Here is a 16,900-nt window from a genome sequence, read left to right on the forward strand (position 1 = left end):
CACACTCCTCTCCTAACATCTGCCTCTCACTCACCCTCTAGCCCAGCGGTCCCCAACCTTTTTGGCACCAGGAACCAGTGCACCTATGAGAATCTAATGTCTGATGATCTGAGGTAGAGCTGAGGCGGTGATGCTAGCTAGCGCTGGGGAGCGGCTGCAAATACAGATGAAGTTTCACTCATTGTCCGCCATTTACCTTCTGCCATGTGGCCTGGTTCCTAACGGGCCATGGACTGGTACTGGTCTGTGGCCCAGGGGTTGGGGACCCTTGCTTTAGCCTACACACCTTGCGCTGGTCCCACCTTAGGGCCTTAGTATGTGCTGTGCCAGCTGTCGGTTCTCTTTCCTCCTGCTTTTCGCGTGGCGTGGACTCTTGCTTCCTTCAGGTCCTGTGCAGTGTCTCCTCCCTGACTCCCCCATACCCTAGCATTTTCTACCCCTCCTGTTCCCTATTTTTCCCTTTCCCTTATCGTTGTCTGAGTTTTGTTGGTTTGCCTACCAATGGTCTATGGGGGCAGCTTTGGGTTCTGAGTGGGACTGGAGGGGGTCATTGAGTGATGAGGCTGGGGCCTCCACGGGGCTAGTTATTTCCCTGGATGGCACTGGGGAATTTCAGGAGGTGCTAGAGGTCAGGGCTGAGAATTTGGAGTGTGCTGGAGGTGGGGAGCTAGGGCCCAGGAGAAGGGGCATCTTCGAGAGTCACTTAAGGAGTGACATGGAGATTAGGTGATTGCTTGAAGAGGGTGTTAGGGGTGAGGAAGGAACGAGAGCCCCCCTCAAGTCTCTATGCTCCCCACTGGGCCCCCATTCCATCTCCCATTCTGGGACCCCAGCACTTGCTCCCCCAGCCCCAGCATTGACCCCAGGGATTAGGGGTATCTGTCTAACTCTGTCACCCCAGCTTGGGGCCTTCTGGGAGCTGAATCCTCCCAGCATGGGGGTGCACAGTGAGGGCAGATGCCCATCCACCTTCCCTGCCCCCACACACGAATAACGGGTCACCTGGTCCTGCCAGATGTCTGCCCTGCAGCCCTCCTCCAAAGCTGGCTAATATTTTTGTCTCTTGCCCTGGGGCTGCCCCAGCAGCCCCTACAGAAACTAGTAGTTCTGGGGACCTTGGCCCCAGGGGAGTTTAGAGGACGCAGGTGTAGGGTGGGGCAGGCGGGGGGCTGGCATCTTCTCCACACACTGGTGCCAAGCTCTACCTTCTGACCCTAAGTGCTGGTCTCTGCAGCATCCAGGAATCTGTGGGGAGGGGAGGGATATCTGCTTCGCTCTAGGGGAGCCCGGGACACAGCAGCAGAATGGGCGGGAGGTCCTCGAGCCCCCTGGACAAGAGGCAGCAGCAGCACCTGAGGGGTGAGCAGGTGTGGGGAAGGGTGGGCGTGGGGAGGGGGGCTTCAGGGTTGTCAGATAAACAAGATGCCTTATTAAGGAGAATTCCAGATAAGCAATGAATACATTTTTTAGTATAAATATGTCCCAAATTTTGCATGAGGGCATACTTATGCTGAAAATATTATTCCTTATTTACCTGAAATTCAAATTTAACTGGTGTCATGTACTTTTATTTGGTAAATCTGGTAACCCACTCAGGGCATGGGTTGGGGTGGGGGTATGGAGGCAGGTGGGAGGTGCTCTCGATCCAGCAAGATCTTGTGGGATGATCCTTCAAGGTGGGCAAGGACCAATAGACCCCACTGTGTGGTTCTCTGGGACAGAGTGATAGTTCTTGATTTGAGACAGAGAATGGCCAGTGCCTTCCTTACTCCATACACAGGGCTGAGTACGTACTGTGTGCTGGACACTGGGGATATGATAGGTTCATGATCTACACAAGGAAGGAAGGTCAAGTTATTAGATGAATGGATTCAATAAGCTACTCTATAAGTGTCAGGATTTTTTTCCAGTAGTGATTTAAACAAGGCAAGTATTTATTTCTCTCTCCTCTAGAGGGATACAGTGGCAGGCAGACTGATAAAAGTTAGGTAATCCAATTCCTTCCATCTCATGGCTCTACCATGCATGTCTTCTGTGCCTGAGGACACCTCATGGCTTGTAAAGGCTGCTGAAGCTCCAGCCGTCGGGTCCACATTCTCGGCAGTGAGATAGACTGTATATTTCACATACAGTTAAGTACGTGCATCTTAGGGGAAAAACCTGAAGAACTTTAACACTTGTGTGATCACCTCTTAGGTTAGAATACAGAACACTTCCATCACCCCAGAAAGTTCTCTTGTGCTAGAGTGAGGCTTTCAAAAGATTATGATAATCTCCCTAAGTAAGGGGCATGAGGAAACTTTCGGGTGCAATGGAATTGTTCATTATCTTGATCATGGTGGTGGTTTCTCCAGATGTGGACATGTGTGAAAGCTAGTTAAATTCTACGCTTTATACAATTAAAGTTTGTTGTGCATCAGTTATAAATTAAGCTAGAGTCCCTTAACTTCTCCCCTACCCCTACCCCGCTTTCACATGGATGGAAATAGACAGCAGAAGGTTAAGAGTAAATGGAATTCGGAGCACATCTTGTGGGGCAGCTTTTGGGTTTGGAGTGAGTATAGAAGCCTAGGAGTTGCTTCCCTCCTATTTTGTCCTCCCCTGGAAGGTGCCCTGATTCAGCCACCTCACTGTCCCCTTGTACCTGCAGGCCAGGTAGATGCCCTACTGAGGAACTTCCTGCCCCAATACCGTGGGCAGCTGGCAGCTTCGGTCCTGCGGCAGATCTCCAAGGAGCTGGGCCCCCAGGAGCCAGCTGGATGCCAACTGCTGCACAGCAAAGTGGGTACCACAAATGGGGGGGCAGCTGAGTGAACAAGGCTAGAGGCCATTGTCCTTGCTGGTGTCATGAACTGGGATGACTATAACATCACTGGGCATTTACTACATGGCATGTCCTAGGCTGGATGCTGGGGACAGCTGAGACTGAGATAGAGCTCACTCTGCCATCCAGGGCTCATAGTCTGATTGGGAAAAAATGACACCCAACAAGTTAACATATCATGACGTGGGATAACTTCTGATAGGGGCTAGGAAGACAACAGGAAGGGTGCCTTTGGGGATGGGCTGTTGGGGTGCAAGGAGCCCCTCTGAGCTGAGACGTAAAGGATAAGGAGTCCGATTTGGAGCCCAGAATGTGCAGAGGGCACAGCTAGTGCAAAAGCCTTGAGGTTGGCAGTCTTGCCCTGTCTGAGTGCCACGCTCAAGGGCACAGCACAGCCACTGGACCTCCCCAGGTTTTTGCTGGCGTGGTGTCCTCTGCCTGGTGCGCTCTCCCTGTTCCTTCTTGTGCTTTGGCAGCCTTTCTTTCAAGAAAATTTCCTTAATTACCATTATTCCTACCTGAGTCAGGAGACTCCTCTGGGACCCCCATCCCATTGCTTCTCCAACAAAGCCCTGGGTCACACATTTGTCAACTCCATGGACCTGTCTGCTTTTTGAGGGTAGGGGCCAGACATTGCCCCATCCCGGACTCCTCATGCCCATATGGTGCCTGCACATAGTAGGAAGAGTTTGCAGATGGAACAGAGGAGCCTAGAGCTTCCCAGCCCCAGCTCCACATGTCTGCTGAGCTGGCAATGGCACCCAGGGCCTCCACGTACCCAGAACAACATAGTTCTCACCAGCCTGGGAGATGGGTCTTTGACTAGCAAGGAAACTGAGGCACAGAAAGACAAAGCTACCTGCCTTAGCATCACACTGCCAGCAAGATGCAGAGGCCTGATTCGATCCCCGAGCCCATAATCCTTACTAACACTTGATCCCCTGTCCCATCTGGGCTCTGAGATTCTCCACCTCTCTCAAATGCCTCTTCTCCCAGCTGTGCCTGCCCTGCAGTAGAGGTTCCCTGGTGCTGTGGACACAGAACCCCTTCCTATCCAGGACTCTCCCTGTCTTACTTGTCGCATCCTGGGGCCCAGGAGTCACCCCCACCTGCACCTTTCACCACCTGCTGATTCCAGCCACCTGGGCCAGGGCACAGCTGATGTTGGGTTTCAAGCAGCATGGAGGGACTTCCCCTCACTTCAGTTTAAACATTTTATATAATACTTATTTTATATATTTATATTTTATATATAATTTCTATAATAACGTTTTAAGACTTGAGAAAAGGTATGGAAAATTATTAACAAATACCTGAGTTCTCATCATCCCACCAAAGAATCAAAATATCTCAGATACAGTTAATTGATTCATTGAATATTTATCACATGCCAACAGTGCATCAAGCACTGCCCTAGGACCCAATGATGACTTGTTTGGTGTCATTTTTTCCCACACAATTCAGGTGGCCATGTAATGAGAAGAGTGGCAAAGAAAATAAGACAAATATTCTCCCTGCCTGAGGGCCTGGTTGGTGGACAGAGGACTGGCTGTTTCTCATACCGTTAAACTATACCCGCTCCATGACCCAGCAACCCAATTTGTATTGGTTAGCTAATGCTGTGATGATATATTACAAATTGGAAGCTTAAAACAACACACATGTATTATTTCACAGGTGCTGTAGGTCAGAAATCTAGCTCAGCTTCTCTGAGTCCTTTCTTTCAGGATCTCTCATGGACTGCAATCAAGATGTTGGCCGGGGCAGGGGTCTCATCTGAGGCTCAAGTGGGGAAGTGTAGGCTTCTGCATGAAGTGGGGATGACAAGAGATTCTGCCTTCCAGGGCTGTGGGGAAAATTTCATCAGTTCGTATTTGGAAGGGCCACAAACAGTGCATGTTTTAAGCGTGCTTGATAACGGAGTGCCACATAGCAGTGCCTAAGCACCCTGTATGTACTTAGTGGCACCTGGAATGCAGTGGGAGCTGTCCAGGTGGTCTGGACACTGGGACACCAGCCTATGCCCTTGACATCCGAGGGGGGCCCCTTTTCCCACAGAAGCTGCCCCGGGTCCGGGAGCACCAAGGACCCCTGACCCAGCTTTGGGGCCAACCACCCCAGTGGCGGCCAATCTTCTGTGTCCTGCGTGGGGATGGCCGCCTTGAGTGGTTCAGCCACAGAGAGGTGAGTAGCCTGTGTCCCTTTGGCTTCCAGATTCTCGATCCCGCCCTCCTCAGTGTGAGTTTAGGGTCCCTGCTAGCATAGACCCCCTCCTTTCTTCAGTCATCTGGCCTGAATCAAGGGTCTCTGTGTGCTCAGCCTGGGGAGGTGGGGAAGGCCAGCTCCTGCTGTGCCAGGCGACTAAACTGAGGCCCAGGGCATGGGGAGAGGATCACTCATGGTTGTCTGCAGAGCCAAGGTTGAAACTAAGCTAGGCTTTTTCATGTCACGCTCATGCTCCGCTTCCTGGCTGGGGGATTTGGGCAGGTCACTTGTTGCCCTGGGGTGAAGTTTCCACCTTTGTGAAATGGGGTGATGACAGTCTACGAGACAAGGGGCTGTGCGGATTTGATGAGCTAATCCTCATACAATACTGGGGACCGGCCCGGAGCACGGTGGAGAATGGGTGCTCAACTATGGGGGAGGGAGAAGGAAGGGGTAGAGGAAGGGAGGGGAGGTGGAATATTTCCCCAGCTAACCTGAAGCTTTCCCCTGCCCCTACCCTGGGACATGGAAGTCACGGTTTAGACCTGTCCCAAGCTGGTTTTTTTGGACGCCTTTTGTAGGAATATGAAAATGGAGGCCCTCCCCTGGGCTCCACAGCCCTGACGGGGTACACTGTCCTGACTTCCCAGCGTGAATATCTCCACCTGTTAGATGCTCTCTGCCCAAATTCCCCAGGTAAGGGCTCCTGGGGACCCCAAAAGTAGGTTTCTCTACTTCAGTGCTGTTGACACTGAGATCTGATCATTCTTTGCAGTGGGGGTGGCCCTGTGCACTGTAGGGTATTGAACAGCATCCCAGGTCTCTACTCACTAGATGCCAGTAGCACCCCCTACCTCAAGAGTGACAACCAAATATGTCTCCAGACATTGCCAAGTATCCCCTGGGGGGAGGGGTTGGAATTGTTTCTGTGTGAGCACCTTAGCTCTAGAAGGAAAAACACCCACTCTCATCAGAGTGAAAGAGGTAGGTCACCAGACCCAAATCAAAGTGGTAAAGGGTAAAAATAGTAAAACCTAGTGTCAGCAAGCATGTGAGGAGATGGGTGGGGAAATCACACAGACTTGTTGCCAGGTGTATTGTTCAGTCCAGTGTGTCCAGAAGGGTTCTGCCTTCCTCCCTCCTTGCCTCCCTCCTTCCATTCCCCCTTCTCTTGCTCCTCCCCTCCTCTTCCCCTTTCTTCTTCCACCTTCTCTCTCTTCTTGTAATTCCCACCTTCCTTGCCTCCATTATCCCTTTCCTCCTTCATCTCCCCCTTCCACTCCGTTTTTCTCTCCCATCTTTTCTCCCTCCTTCCCTCCCAAGATACTGTGCAGGAACAGGGTAAGAAACAACATATCTGGGCTGGATGCATGTGATGAGAGCCTGTGTTATCTTACTGAGTTTGCCTGGCCGGCACCCCATTTCACAGATGGTGGACATTGACATTGAGGACTGTCACACAGTTCGTAAGGGGCAGAGCCAGAATTTCATCCTTTGCTTCACTGTGGAACTATCTTGCTACCAAATGATCCAAATGCAACAACAGGACGGTCTGCAGCAATGTTGTGGATGTTGCAAACATTGGAATCCACCCACATACCCATCATCTTTTGGGGTTGATTAAATGAATTATGACCCAGCCCTTAGAAAGGAAAGCTGTGCAGCCACTGAAGGTGTCCCACATGTACACAAGAGGAAGAAGGCCACTTATAGACCAGAAAGCTCCATCGTGTTACAAAAATGCACCCCATGCACCTTTGTGTAGATTTTAAAACCTGGAATAATGTCCCCCAAACTGTTAACAGCTATTATTATCCCCGAGGGCTGTGGTTGAAGGGCCGGGGTGACCAGGAAATGCCTTCTGGATTATTCCATTTTACCTCAGTCTGTATGTATCACTCGAAATCAAAACAAAGCACTGAGGATTTAGGAGACCCTAAATAAATTAACCAAAACTAAATTTGCTAATTGTGTCCTCCCAACTGTTCTAGGTCATTGGTATCACTTTTAAGCCCATTTTAAAGGGAGGAAAACTGAGGATCAGAGAGATGAAAAAACGGTGTCCTACACATAGAAAATGGTTTGGTCAGGTTCGAACCTGGGCCTGGTTGGTTCCAGCGCCCCTCTGGAAGCAGGGCCAAGATCACATGACAACTAAGATAAGGTGTTGGTGGGCGCTCAGGCCACTGTGTTGAGGATACAGAGGCTGGGAAACAATGCTGAGATGGATTGCTCATGTCTGCCCTGGGTGTGCCCCCACCCCCACCCTTCCCAGTACTGAGCTGGAATAAGGATACTGTGTAGCTGTAACCCTGTATGAATAACTGCCTATGCCAGGGGCTTCTCTAAGTATTTCATGGTTATTTTCTACTAGTGAACCATGATTGTGAAGCAAATGAATGAATGAAGACGTGACCTCCTCTATTTGCTTTCAGGAGACCATATACAAGAGGAGCCTGACCCTCTCCTGGAAATGTCAGTGAATTTCCCCCTGTTCCTGCAACACCCATTCCGCAGGCATCTCTGTTTCTCAGCAGCTACAGGGGAGGCGCAGCGTGCCTGGAGGCTAGCCCTGCAGGGCGGTATTCGGCTTCGTGGCACAGGTGGGTCTCTGGGAAGGTCAGGCAGTAAGTAGTGGGGCTCTGCCCTGCTGGCTGTAGAACCCTCTCCAAGGCTTAATTTCCTTATTTGTAAGATAGATTGTGGGAGAGACAGGGGATAGGGCTCTGATGGGGACACAGCCCTGTGGGATCTTAGCCTGGGGGATCAAAGAGGGCTTCTCAGAGGAGGGGTTGTCAAGCTAGGGGTCTGAAAAAGATGAGGGGCCAGCCAGGTGAAGGACAACAGGACCGACACATACAGCTGGGCAGGTTGTTGACTGAACAAACAGTACCTAAATAGAGAGGCAGTGGGACTCCAGTTCGACCTGGTCTGTGACTGCCCGCAGGGGATGCCTGTTACTACGTTGTATAAAAGGCTCCTTATGGGCTGACAATGATCTTGGGGGAGCATCTTCCCTGTGGAGGGCATTTCTTGTCTGAGTCTGGAGGTGGGCGAGACCTGGGTGTTCGGGATCTGGTGAGGAGGGGGAGGGCTTCCTCTTGGGGTGATAGGGAGCCAGGCAGGTGTGAGACAAGAGAAGGGGCGGGCGGGCACTGAGGAGCTGCCCCCTAGTCCTGCAGCGAAGTCAGGCCCCAGCCGCCCGTGCCTTCCTGGACGCCATACGGCTCTACCGGCAGCACCAAGGTCACTTTGGCCATGACGACGTGACGCTGGGCTCGGACGCCGAGGTCAGTGTTGCGCAGGGCCGCACCGGGACCCCTAGGAACCCTCTTGGCCTCCAGCCACAACCATGGTCCCCTCTCCTGCAGGTTCTGACTACAGTGCTGGTGCGGGAGTTGCTGCCGGCTCTGCGAGCCAAGACCGTGCCGAGCTTGCGGGGTGCCGGCCGAGCCCGGGCCTGGGCTTGGATCGAAGTACGTACGGGGTCGCGCAGGTGGGGCAGGGACTCGCGGGGGGACAAGGTCAGAGTGGGGGCTGGACCCGGGTGCCCAGCTTTGCCCTGCCAGTGACTGTCCCCTAAACTCTCTCCTGGTCTCTCTGCGCCTGTCTCTATCTGTCCTCCCACCCTTCCCTATCTACTCTTCCTGCGTTCCTGGCCGGTGGCATTCCCGTGGTGGGTCTGGGCAGCTCCTGGATGCCGTTCACGTCGTCGTCCTGGCCCGGGCCTCCACGGGGCTCCGCGCCTTCCAGCCTGAAAAGGACGAGCTGCTCGCGGCCTTGGAGAGGACGATCCGCCCGGACGTGGACCAGATGCTGCAGCTGCGGGCGCGCGTGGCAGGGAGGCTGCGGGGTGAGGCGGATTGGAGACAAGCCTTGGCAGGGCGTGGCCTAGCTGGGGCGTGGCCTGACGGGCGGGGCCGGTCAGGGAGGGGCCAGAAGCCTGAGGAAGATCGGAAAATAAAAGGGCGTGGCACGAGGGGCGAGGTGTAAATGGGCGTGGGCGTGGCCTCAGTCCTGAGACAAGGGGTGGGTGGGGGAAAGGAGGGCGGGACCCTGGAAAGGCATTCCAGCAAGGCATGGAGCCAGTGAAATCCAGTCCCGAAAGCGAGGGAGGCATTGGCAGTGGCTTGTCTGATCCTGGTTGTCCAGTCAGATGCCGGAGGTGGCTCCCACTCAGCTCAGTTACAAGAGAACCAGGGGAAATGTGGACTCTGCCTACCTGGCATCCCTCCATTTCTCATCTGTAAAATGGGGTGAGAGGGTGCTCGAAGGAGTCTGTTGCCGTCCACCTCGCCTTGCTGAACCCCGGGTCTCCCCACCACCCCATCTTCGGAGGAGACCCAGGCCAATGTCTTCTACTCGTAGCCGAGGTCCAAGGCCCCCTGGAGTCGTGCCTGAACAGAAAGGTGGACGCGCAGCTGCCCCAGGTCACACGGACGCTGCTGAACACTGTGGAAGCCGCGCTGGCGGCGGTACGGACCCTCATAGTCCAGGGCATGGACCGCCTGTCTTGCCACCTTCGTGGGAGCCCCTCGGGTGCGCAGTTGCGGAAAGAGGTGAGCTCTAGTGGGTGAGGGGATCATCAGATCCATGAACAGTGTGTTAACTTATGAAAGAGTCGAACGAACCTTGGATCTTGCTTGACAAACCTCTTTTTTGAAAAACCTCTGAATTTTTTTCTGGGATGCTTTTTACTTGTTGTGAACCACCATGCTATGGTCAGGGAGGCACAGTGGGAAGGAAGGAGTAAGATGATAAGAGTAGCACTTTAGTAATGTCAGTCTGGAGTCTCCTTCCTCCCAAACTCTTCCTCCTCTCATCCCTTTAGCCAGAGCCTACCCTGTCTCCTGAACCAGAGAATTGTTCTCCATGCAGGACAGCACAAAACTTCTGATATTAAGCCTCCATTTCATAATCTCCAGGAACTTTCCCTGGCCCTTCTTTGCATCTGCAGCAGACTGTGCCTCCCTCCTCATGGAGGCATTTACACACTACTGTGGCTGATTGTCTAGTCTGTCACCCCAACTTTTCTGTGAGCTCTTTGAGGGCACAGATGGTGGTGGATTACTCTATTTTTGCAGCCCCAGGGCCCAGCACAGAGAGGTCATCAGGCTGTGATCATAGGCCTGAGTGTGCCCATTTCCCCTCAGTCATGCCAGCACTAACTATTATTATATTTCCAGGTTTTGCCATTTTATGTCCATCACACCATACCTGTTACTTTGTTGTGTCTTTTTTTGTGTGTGTGTGACAATCATTGTGGGGCGTTTCCATTTGTGTTTCTCTGATGAATTGACTGTGAGGTCCTTGACCCTGCTTTTTGTTATTAGCTGATGGTGTTTTTCTTGCCCTACTGCCTTTGGAGCACAGGTTTACTCCTTTGGGGAGATGCCATGGGACCCAGAGCTGATGCAGACCTGCTACCGAGAGGCCAGGCGGAGCCAGAGGCACCTGGGGCAGCTGGCAGCACCCTTTGGCTTCCTCGGAGGACGAAGTCTGGTGTTTGGGGCCCAGGATCTTGCACAGCAGGTGAGTGTGAATGGGAGGCTGGGAGGAAGGAGGCAAGAATAGCAGCCTCCACTGAGCAGGTGTCAGGTGTGTGCTGAGGAGATCATGATGACAGAGAAAGACCGCGCCCTCCTTCGCTGGGCTTTCAGTGTCATTCAGACATGAGCCAATGACCAGGCAGTGACCACATGTGGTGGACAGGGCTGTGGTGGGTATGCACAAGGTGCCATGGGATTCTCCATGAGGTGTCTCTGATCCATCTCCAGGATTGGGAGAACTTCTGGAGAGGAATTCCAAGCTGGGGCAGCAGTGGGAGAAATGAGGGGTGGGGAATGTCCCGGGTAGAGGGAACAATGTGTATAAGTGCTGGCAAGTGAGAGAGCTTGTCTGCCTTTGGGGAAAATGAAACAATTTAAAAACATTGGGTTGTAGGTTTCCAGTGAGGGCAGAAAGGTGGGAGGTATGCCAGTGAGGTGGGTAAGAAGATGGGTCAGTGCTCTATGTGGTTAAGAAGCTGGGCTCTGTCCCAAGGGCAATGGGGAGCCACAGCAGATGTGTGAGCAGGGGAGGGGCATGACCAAATTCAAGCTTAAGAGCCCTGCCTGCCGTGGAGAGCAGGGGCTGTTGGGGGTAGTAGTGGAGGAGGCCTGAACCAGGGCTTGTGCTGTTGGTGGAGAGAGAGAGGGTGTATTTTGACAGACAAGGGAATGGGACCTACTAATAGACATGTTGAGTGTAGGAGATGAGGACTGAGAAGATCCAGTGCTGCCTGGCACAGTTGTTCAGTTTGTACACTGCATAAGAGCACTCAGCTGAGGAGGCTGACTCTGGCCAGCTCTCTGCCCCCCAGACTGGGTATTCTGGCACCATCTTCCAGAGGGGAGGGTGATTTCTGCCTGTTTGCACATAGGTCCCCACTCACTGGATAACCCCAAGGTCCTGAGGAGAGGGGGTGCTATTTCTTGAGACAAGAAGGAAATTGAGGGGAAGTGTCTGGTAGGGACAGGTTGGATGCTGAGAAGGGGTAGCTGGACAGGAAAGAGCCTGCTAAGGCCACAGCATGGGTTCTCAGGGATCATCCTAGTTCCTCCTCTTGCAGCTCATGGCAGACACTGTGGCCACCTTCCTGCAGCTGGCTGACCAGTGTCTGACCATGGCCCTGGACTGTGACCAGGCTGCCCAGCAGCTGGAGAAGGTCAGGGGGCGTGTGCTAAAGGTAAGGTCCGTGGGGAGGACATGGGCATGGGCCTGGTGCTCAGATGGCTGCTGGACTTGTCGCCGTGTGTGTCATACAGAAGTTCCAGTCAGACAGCGGCTCAGCGCAGAGGAGGTTCATTCGCGAGTGGCAGCTCCGCATCTTTTTACCCTTTGTGCTGAGCCAGCTGGAGCCAAGCTGCAAAGCGGTGAGTGAATGTGGGACAGGCAGGAAGGTCCTTTAGGGTGACCAAGTGTCTTTGTCTTCTATAAAGTGAGCAGAGTGCTCTCTCCTTTACAGAGCCACTGTGACAATTAGGGACTTTTGTTCCTTGAGCTCTGGGGCTCCTCTGGGCTCCCACAATTGCCCTTTGCTTCTCCCAAGACAATGCTCAGTGTTTGCCACTTGAGAACTTGGGTGGGAGCCCAAGCATCACATATTAGCAGGTGATACAGTCTTCAGAGAAGGGAGGAGGCAAGGAAGGAGTGTGGGTGTGTGTGGGGTGCCTGGTGGTCATGAAGGCCCTTCTTGAGAAGATGATATTGAGAAGCAGCGAGCCGAAGGCATGAGCCATTTCCCAGTGAAGGGCATTCCAGGCAGAGAGCACAGCATATGCAAAGGCCCTGAGGTAGGCCTGTGCCTAGTATTTTGGCTAAACCGTGAGGAGGCCACTATAGCTTGAGATCACTGAGTTGAGGGGTGGAAAAGTGATGAAGGGGGAGGTCACAGGGGCCCAGGCACACAAGGGTACCAGTAGGAATTGGCCTTAGGTACTAACAGTTTCCTCCAGAGGAAATGGCTGTGGGTGGTCCTAGCAGAGAGACCTGCACTATGCCTGTGGGAGTGGAACGTGCTTTGTCTCATCAATCTGCACAGCAATCTGAGGGAATATGGGTGAAGGAGTCCATTTTAAAGATGAGGAAAGGGAGGCCCAGGGCACCTCACCTCAGGATCAGGGCTGGAGCTGGGACCCATGATACAGCCCACCCCTCCAGCCTAGCACCCCGCCCACCTCCGTTCCAGGAGCTGTCTGAGTTCGAAGGGGATGTCCTTGCTGTGGGCAGCCCAGCCCTGACCATCGAGGGCATCTATGAGGATGTTGTCCGGGGGGTCCTGCTGCAGAGGATTGATGGAGGTGAGCCCTACCCCCTATGGCTGGTGGTACCCCTGGCTGTGTCCCCTACCAGGGTCCCCATTGCCTCGCTTCCTTGTGAACACTGGCCCTTTGAGGGTCTGGATTGGGACAGAGGTCATCTGGGGTGGACGAACCTAGAGGGGGAACTCTCTGAAGGAGGACACATTGGAGCAAGGCTCTGAGGGGTGTATAGGAGTTCTCAGGATGAGCAGAAGGAGATGAAATTAAAAAACTGCAGATAGACATTCACATTTAGACATTCAACAGTCACTGCCTCTGTTTCTGTGGGTTGGCATTTAGGACTCAAGAGTTCTTGAACTTGGGGTAGGTTTCTCAGGGTCTCCTGCCCTGAGAAAAGGCTCCAAAACTGTCTCTTCTCCTTCCTGCTTTGTTTGTTCGCTCATGGTTCAATGCCTGTGACCTCTGAGATGTGTGCATTAACTGGGGGCTGAGCAGTATGCGATGGTGATTCAGGGCATGTTACAGTATCCACATGGCTGATGCAGAGGGAGAGAAGGGGAACAGAAGGAGGGGAGGCTGGAGGCTGCTGAGGCAGATGTGCAGGGCCTTGAATGACAGATGGGGGAGTTTTAGACTTTTGGGGCAGGCAATAGGGAGTCATGGAGGGTGTGTGAGCAGAGGGCAATAGTGGCCACACTGAAAGAGAGGAGGCAGAAGGCGTGGTCTGAGGACAAAGGATGAGCCTGAGCAGGGGCAACCACAAAGAGGACAGAGCTTAGTCATGAGGACAAGGCAGGAGCAGAGGTGCCAGGGTTGCTGGCCTGGGGTGTCACAGAGTGCGCGGGAGGGGCTACAACCTGGGGATGGAGTGTAGAGAAAGGAGATGCTTCCTAGAGGACATGTATTGAAGGATACAAAGAGAGAGAAGGGACACAGAGAGCAGTTTGAGAGGTGACAGCAGGGTTCTGAGAGCCCAGAAGCAAGGGCGAGGATGTGTGCTTGGTCTGTGGGTGGCCATACAAAAGAACTGAGTTCCCTTAGAATAGGGGACACTTTAAATAGAAAAAAGCTGTTCTTTGATTAGGGGGAAAAAAAAAAATCCAGAAATGAGTAACCCCAGTGTTTCTGTTCCCAGAGGTTTTCCATGTCCTTGGGGGGCTGATCCTCAATTGATCTGACATCTCCTTGGAGCACTATATTGGGAGGTGGAGCTGGTAGCATCTAGCTCGGTGAATACTTTGGGAATTGGCTCACAATGTCTGCCACCGCATAGGCCTGGAGGGAGGCTTATGTGAGCCACTTGTTAGGGTTCTTGATTGAGATGTTTCCTCCATCCTTTGCCCTCTTGTGGCCTCTTTGGGACAATGCATAGAGGTCCACTGATGCTTGGCTTCTCCAGGTGAATCCAGGGGTTTATTTGTTGTTTTAGAATTGAAAAAGGCCCTCGGTGTCAGTGACGTGTCCTGCTCTCTGGATGGCTGCTCAGAAGCCCCATGGGACCAGATGTGAACAGGTGAGGACCTCACAGGTTCTTAGGCCATGCCAATGAATTGCTGGGGCATAGGGGAGCCTACATAGGAAGTATGGAATGATTGAGAGTATAGGTTCCTGGATGGAACAGAATCAACCTGCCTTCTAATGTGGCTGGGCTGGCCAAGCTCATGGTGAACAAGGACAGTGGGGAGCCATGGAGTGTGTTGGAGCCACCACAGAGAGACCCTCTAAGCCCAGGCTATGGCATGCACATGAATTTATGTCTCATCTCTTCTGGCCCAAATCAGTGGGGCCTCTCCCAGCATCTACTGGAAGGAGAGATTATAGTGATGGGGACCTTGGGTTCACCATGAGCAAGGGTTCTGCAAGAGGAAGCAGGGATTCTTGAGTGGCTCACAGCTCAACCCCCTTGGGAATTGCTGCTATGAGAACCTTGACAACCCACCCACCTAAATCGCTCCCACATTCTTTACCCACAGAAACTCTGAGATAATAGACATGTGTTGTTTTTAGCTGCTAACCTTTGGGATCATTTGTTATGCAGCTCTAGCAAACTAATATACTCTCCAGCAGATATGGGGCAGCATCCCGTAGTCGGTTGCTGCAGATAAATTGAAGAATATTCATACTTCCTAGGAATATTGTAAGATTTGCAATTGACAGTGAGAGATTATGGGCAGGCCCCTTAATCTGTTTAATTGGGATCTAAGCAATGATGGGTATTTTGCTCCTAGTCTTACCCTCTAGCAGATAATGCCACAGAGGATGACCTCATATGTACTTTTCAGGGAAACGTAGGTCTCTGTGGGTTAATCCCCCAATGTGAAATCTCAGGGTTTAGAGTATGTATGCTTGTCATTCCAGTAGTGATCTCCAGAGATCTCTCCACCAGCCTGGTCTCACTTGGTACCCCTCACCTCTGTGCTGGTGGCCCATTTTCCCACAGGCTGCACAGGTTGTCAGCTGACTGGTAATTTCTCATATCTTCTGGGTGGAAAACAGTGTCTTGGCCTCATTTTAATGAGCATGTTTTCTTGGAAATGAAGACGAGCATATTCTCAAATGTTTAAGAGCTGTTTTTAACTCTGTGAAGCTTTGTTCCTCTCCTTGGCTCACTTATGTTCTGGGTACTTATATATTTCTATTACATTTGTATTGCTTATCTCCCATTTATTGGCATTCGTTATGTGACAAGCATTTGATGTGTTAGATATATTGGCATCCTTATGACACTTTCTATTTTACAGATGAGGAAACTGAGGCTTAGAGAGAGACTTGCTCCAGGCTACCAGGCTCCTGCATTGAGATCCTGCCACTCTGCCCACCGCTGTCTCTAGGGACATTACAAAGCTTAATCTTCGCCCACATACATCTTCATTACCAATGGATAAACATCTACCAGTGGACTTTCTGAGTCATACACATCATTTCACGGCTTTTATAACCCACTCACCTCCACCTCACTCCTTTCCAGGAACGCCGTACATTTTTTCACTCCCACCAGTAGTATTTGTGCATATTCTTCGCATCCTTTCCAAACACTAGGAATTTTCGTGAAAGAAAGGTCAATTTGATAGACATGCACACATTTCATTTTTTAAAATTTGAATTGCTTTGATGACTAAAATGAACCTAAAATATGTTTATTGACCATTTATATGTTTGTGGGTTTTTTTTTTTTTTAACCGAATTGCCCATTCATGGTTTTACCTACATTTTACTTCAGGAGATTTTATTCTTTTCTTATTGATTTCTAATAACTGTTCATATACTAAGGATATTAATACTTTGTTATCCAGGTTAGGTATTTTTTTTCTCAATTCACTGCAGGCCTTTTGGGTTTGTTTGCTAGCTCCAAATCGTAACTTGGTATCAAGTTTCTCAGCTGAGAGAAACTTGACTTCCCTCTGCTTGACAGAGAAGTCATCTGTCCTTTTGAGGTTGGCAGCTTCTCCACATCACGAGCCTTCCAGCTGCTTCCGGACCAGGTTCCGGAGGGATTTCCCCAACGCTCTTCTTGGTTCAGCCTTCAGGAGGGGACTTGCACACCCCATGGAGATGGTTTCCTCCCATTTTTGACCTGGGAGTTTTCAGCATCCCGCAAAAAAGGCTGATTTTCCCCCTCCAATTCCATCTTTTGAAATGTATTTGCACTTCATAGCTCACTCTAGCTGGCTTCTTTTGACCCTTGATATAGACATTATTCTGGAAATACTGCAGCAACAAGAATTGTCATCCTGCCTAATTTGAGAAAACCAGTTTGCCCCAGGGTCTAAATCCTTCTAGTCTTTTCTCAGTGAATCAAGAGACAGGATGTGCTTGTCACCCTGTTTTTCTTCATTAATTTGAAAGATTTTTTCTTGCCAGGTACATAGAAGGTAAATTTGTTTTTCCTTTTTATTACGGAAAGTTTCAAGTACACCCCAAAAGCAGAGACCTCCTGTGCCCCTATTGTTTGGCCCATCCCTTTTCCTCCACTCAGAATCAATCATGTAACCAGTAAAGATTGGGCTGCATTTCTGAAATATTCAGCCAAAAACTTAACTTGTGCAAATAATTACTGTAGGAAAAAAAT

At 51.4% G+C, this 16,900-nt stretch overlaps 1 protein-coding gene across 2 annotated transcripts; it reads left to right on the top strand.

Annotated features, from left to right (window-relative positions):
- Positions 1 to 1,173: 1,173 nt before the first annotated feature.
- On the top strand, positions 1,174 to 15,965 carry NIBAN3 (niban apoptosis regulator 3). Of its 2 annotated transcripts, none has more exons than XM_016157763.2 (15): positions 1,174 to 1,359; positions 2,651 to 2,781; positions 4,883 to 5,008; positions 5,611 to 5,725; positions 7,465 to 7,632; positions 8,204 to 8,319; positions 8,401 to 8,505; positions 8,720 to 8,882; positions 9,398 to 9,588; positions 10,403 to 10,561; positions 11,673 to 11,756; positions 11,836 to 11,943; positions 12,759 to 12,870; positions 14,261 to 14,344; positions 15,573 to 15,965. In XM_016157763.2, the coding sequence occupies exons 1-14, from the start codon at positions 1,305 to 1,307 to the stop codon at positions 14,338 to 14,340; spliced, it is 1,713 nt and encodes a 570-aa protein (XP_016013249.1). In that variant the 5' UTR covers positions 1,174 to 1,304; the 3' UTR covers positions 14,341 to 14,344; positions 15,573 to 15,965. The 2 variants fall into 2 exon arrangements, with proteins under 2 accessions (XP_016013249.1, XP_016013248.1); XM_016157762.2 differs by having other exon boundaries at positions 1,176 to 1,359; positions 11,640 to 11,756.
- The last annotated feature ends 935 nt before the right edge of the window (positions 15,966 to 16,900 follow it).

The sequence above is a fragment of the Rousettus aegyptiacus genome, unplaced genomic scaffold, assembly GCF_014176215.1.
Source record: "Rousettus aegyptiacus isolate mRouAeg1 unplaced genomic scaffold, mRouAeg1.p scaffold_m13_p_16, whole genome shotgun sequence".
In the NCBI taxonomy this organism is placed as follows: domain Eukaryota; kingdom Metazoa; phylum Chordata; class Mammalia; order Chiroptera; family Pteropodidae; genus Rousettus; species Rousettus aegyptiacus.

Excerpts from the sequence above, each read along its gene's own strand:
- NIBAN3 (XM_016157762.2), top strand. The coding sequence starts at position 1,305 with ATGGGCGGGAGGTCCTCGAGCCCCCTGGACAAGAGGCAGCAGCAGCAC. Across the intron at positions 5,726-7,464 it reads TCTCTGCCCAAATTCCCCAG|GAGACCATATACAAGAGGAG; the intron begins GTAAGGGCTCCT and ends ATTTGCTTTCAG. Across the intron at positions 8,506-8,719 it reads GGGCCTGGGCTTGGATCGAA|CTCCTGGATGCCGTTCACGT; the intron begins GTACGTACGGGG and ends GGGTCTGGGCAG.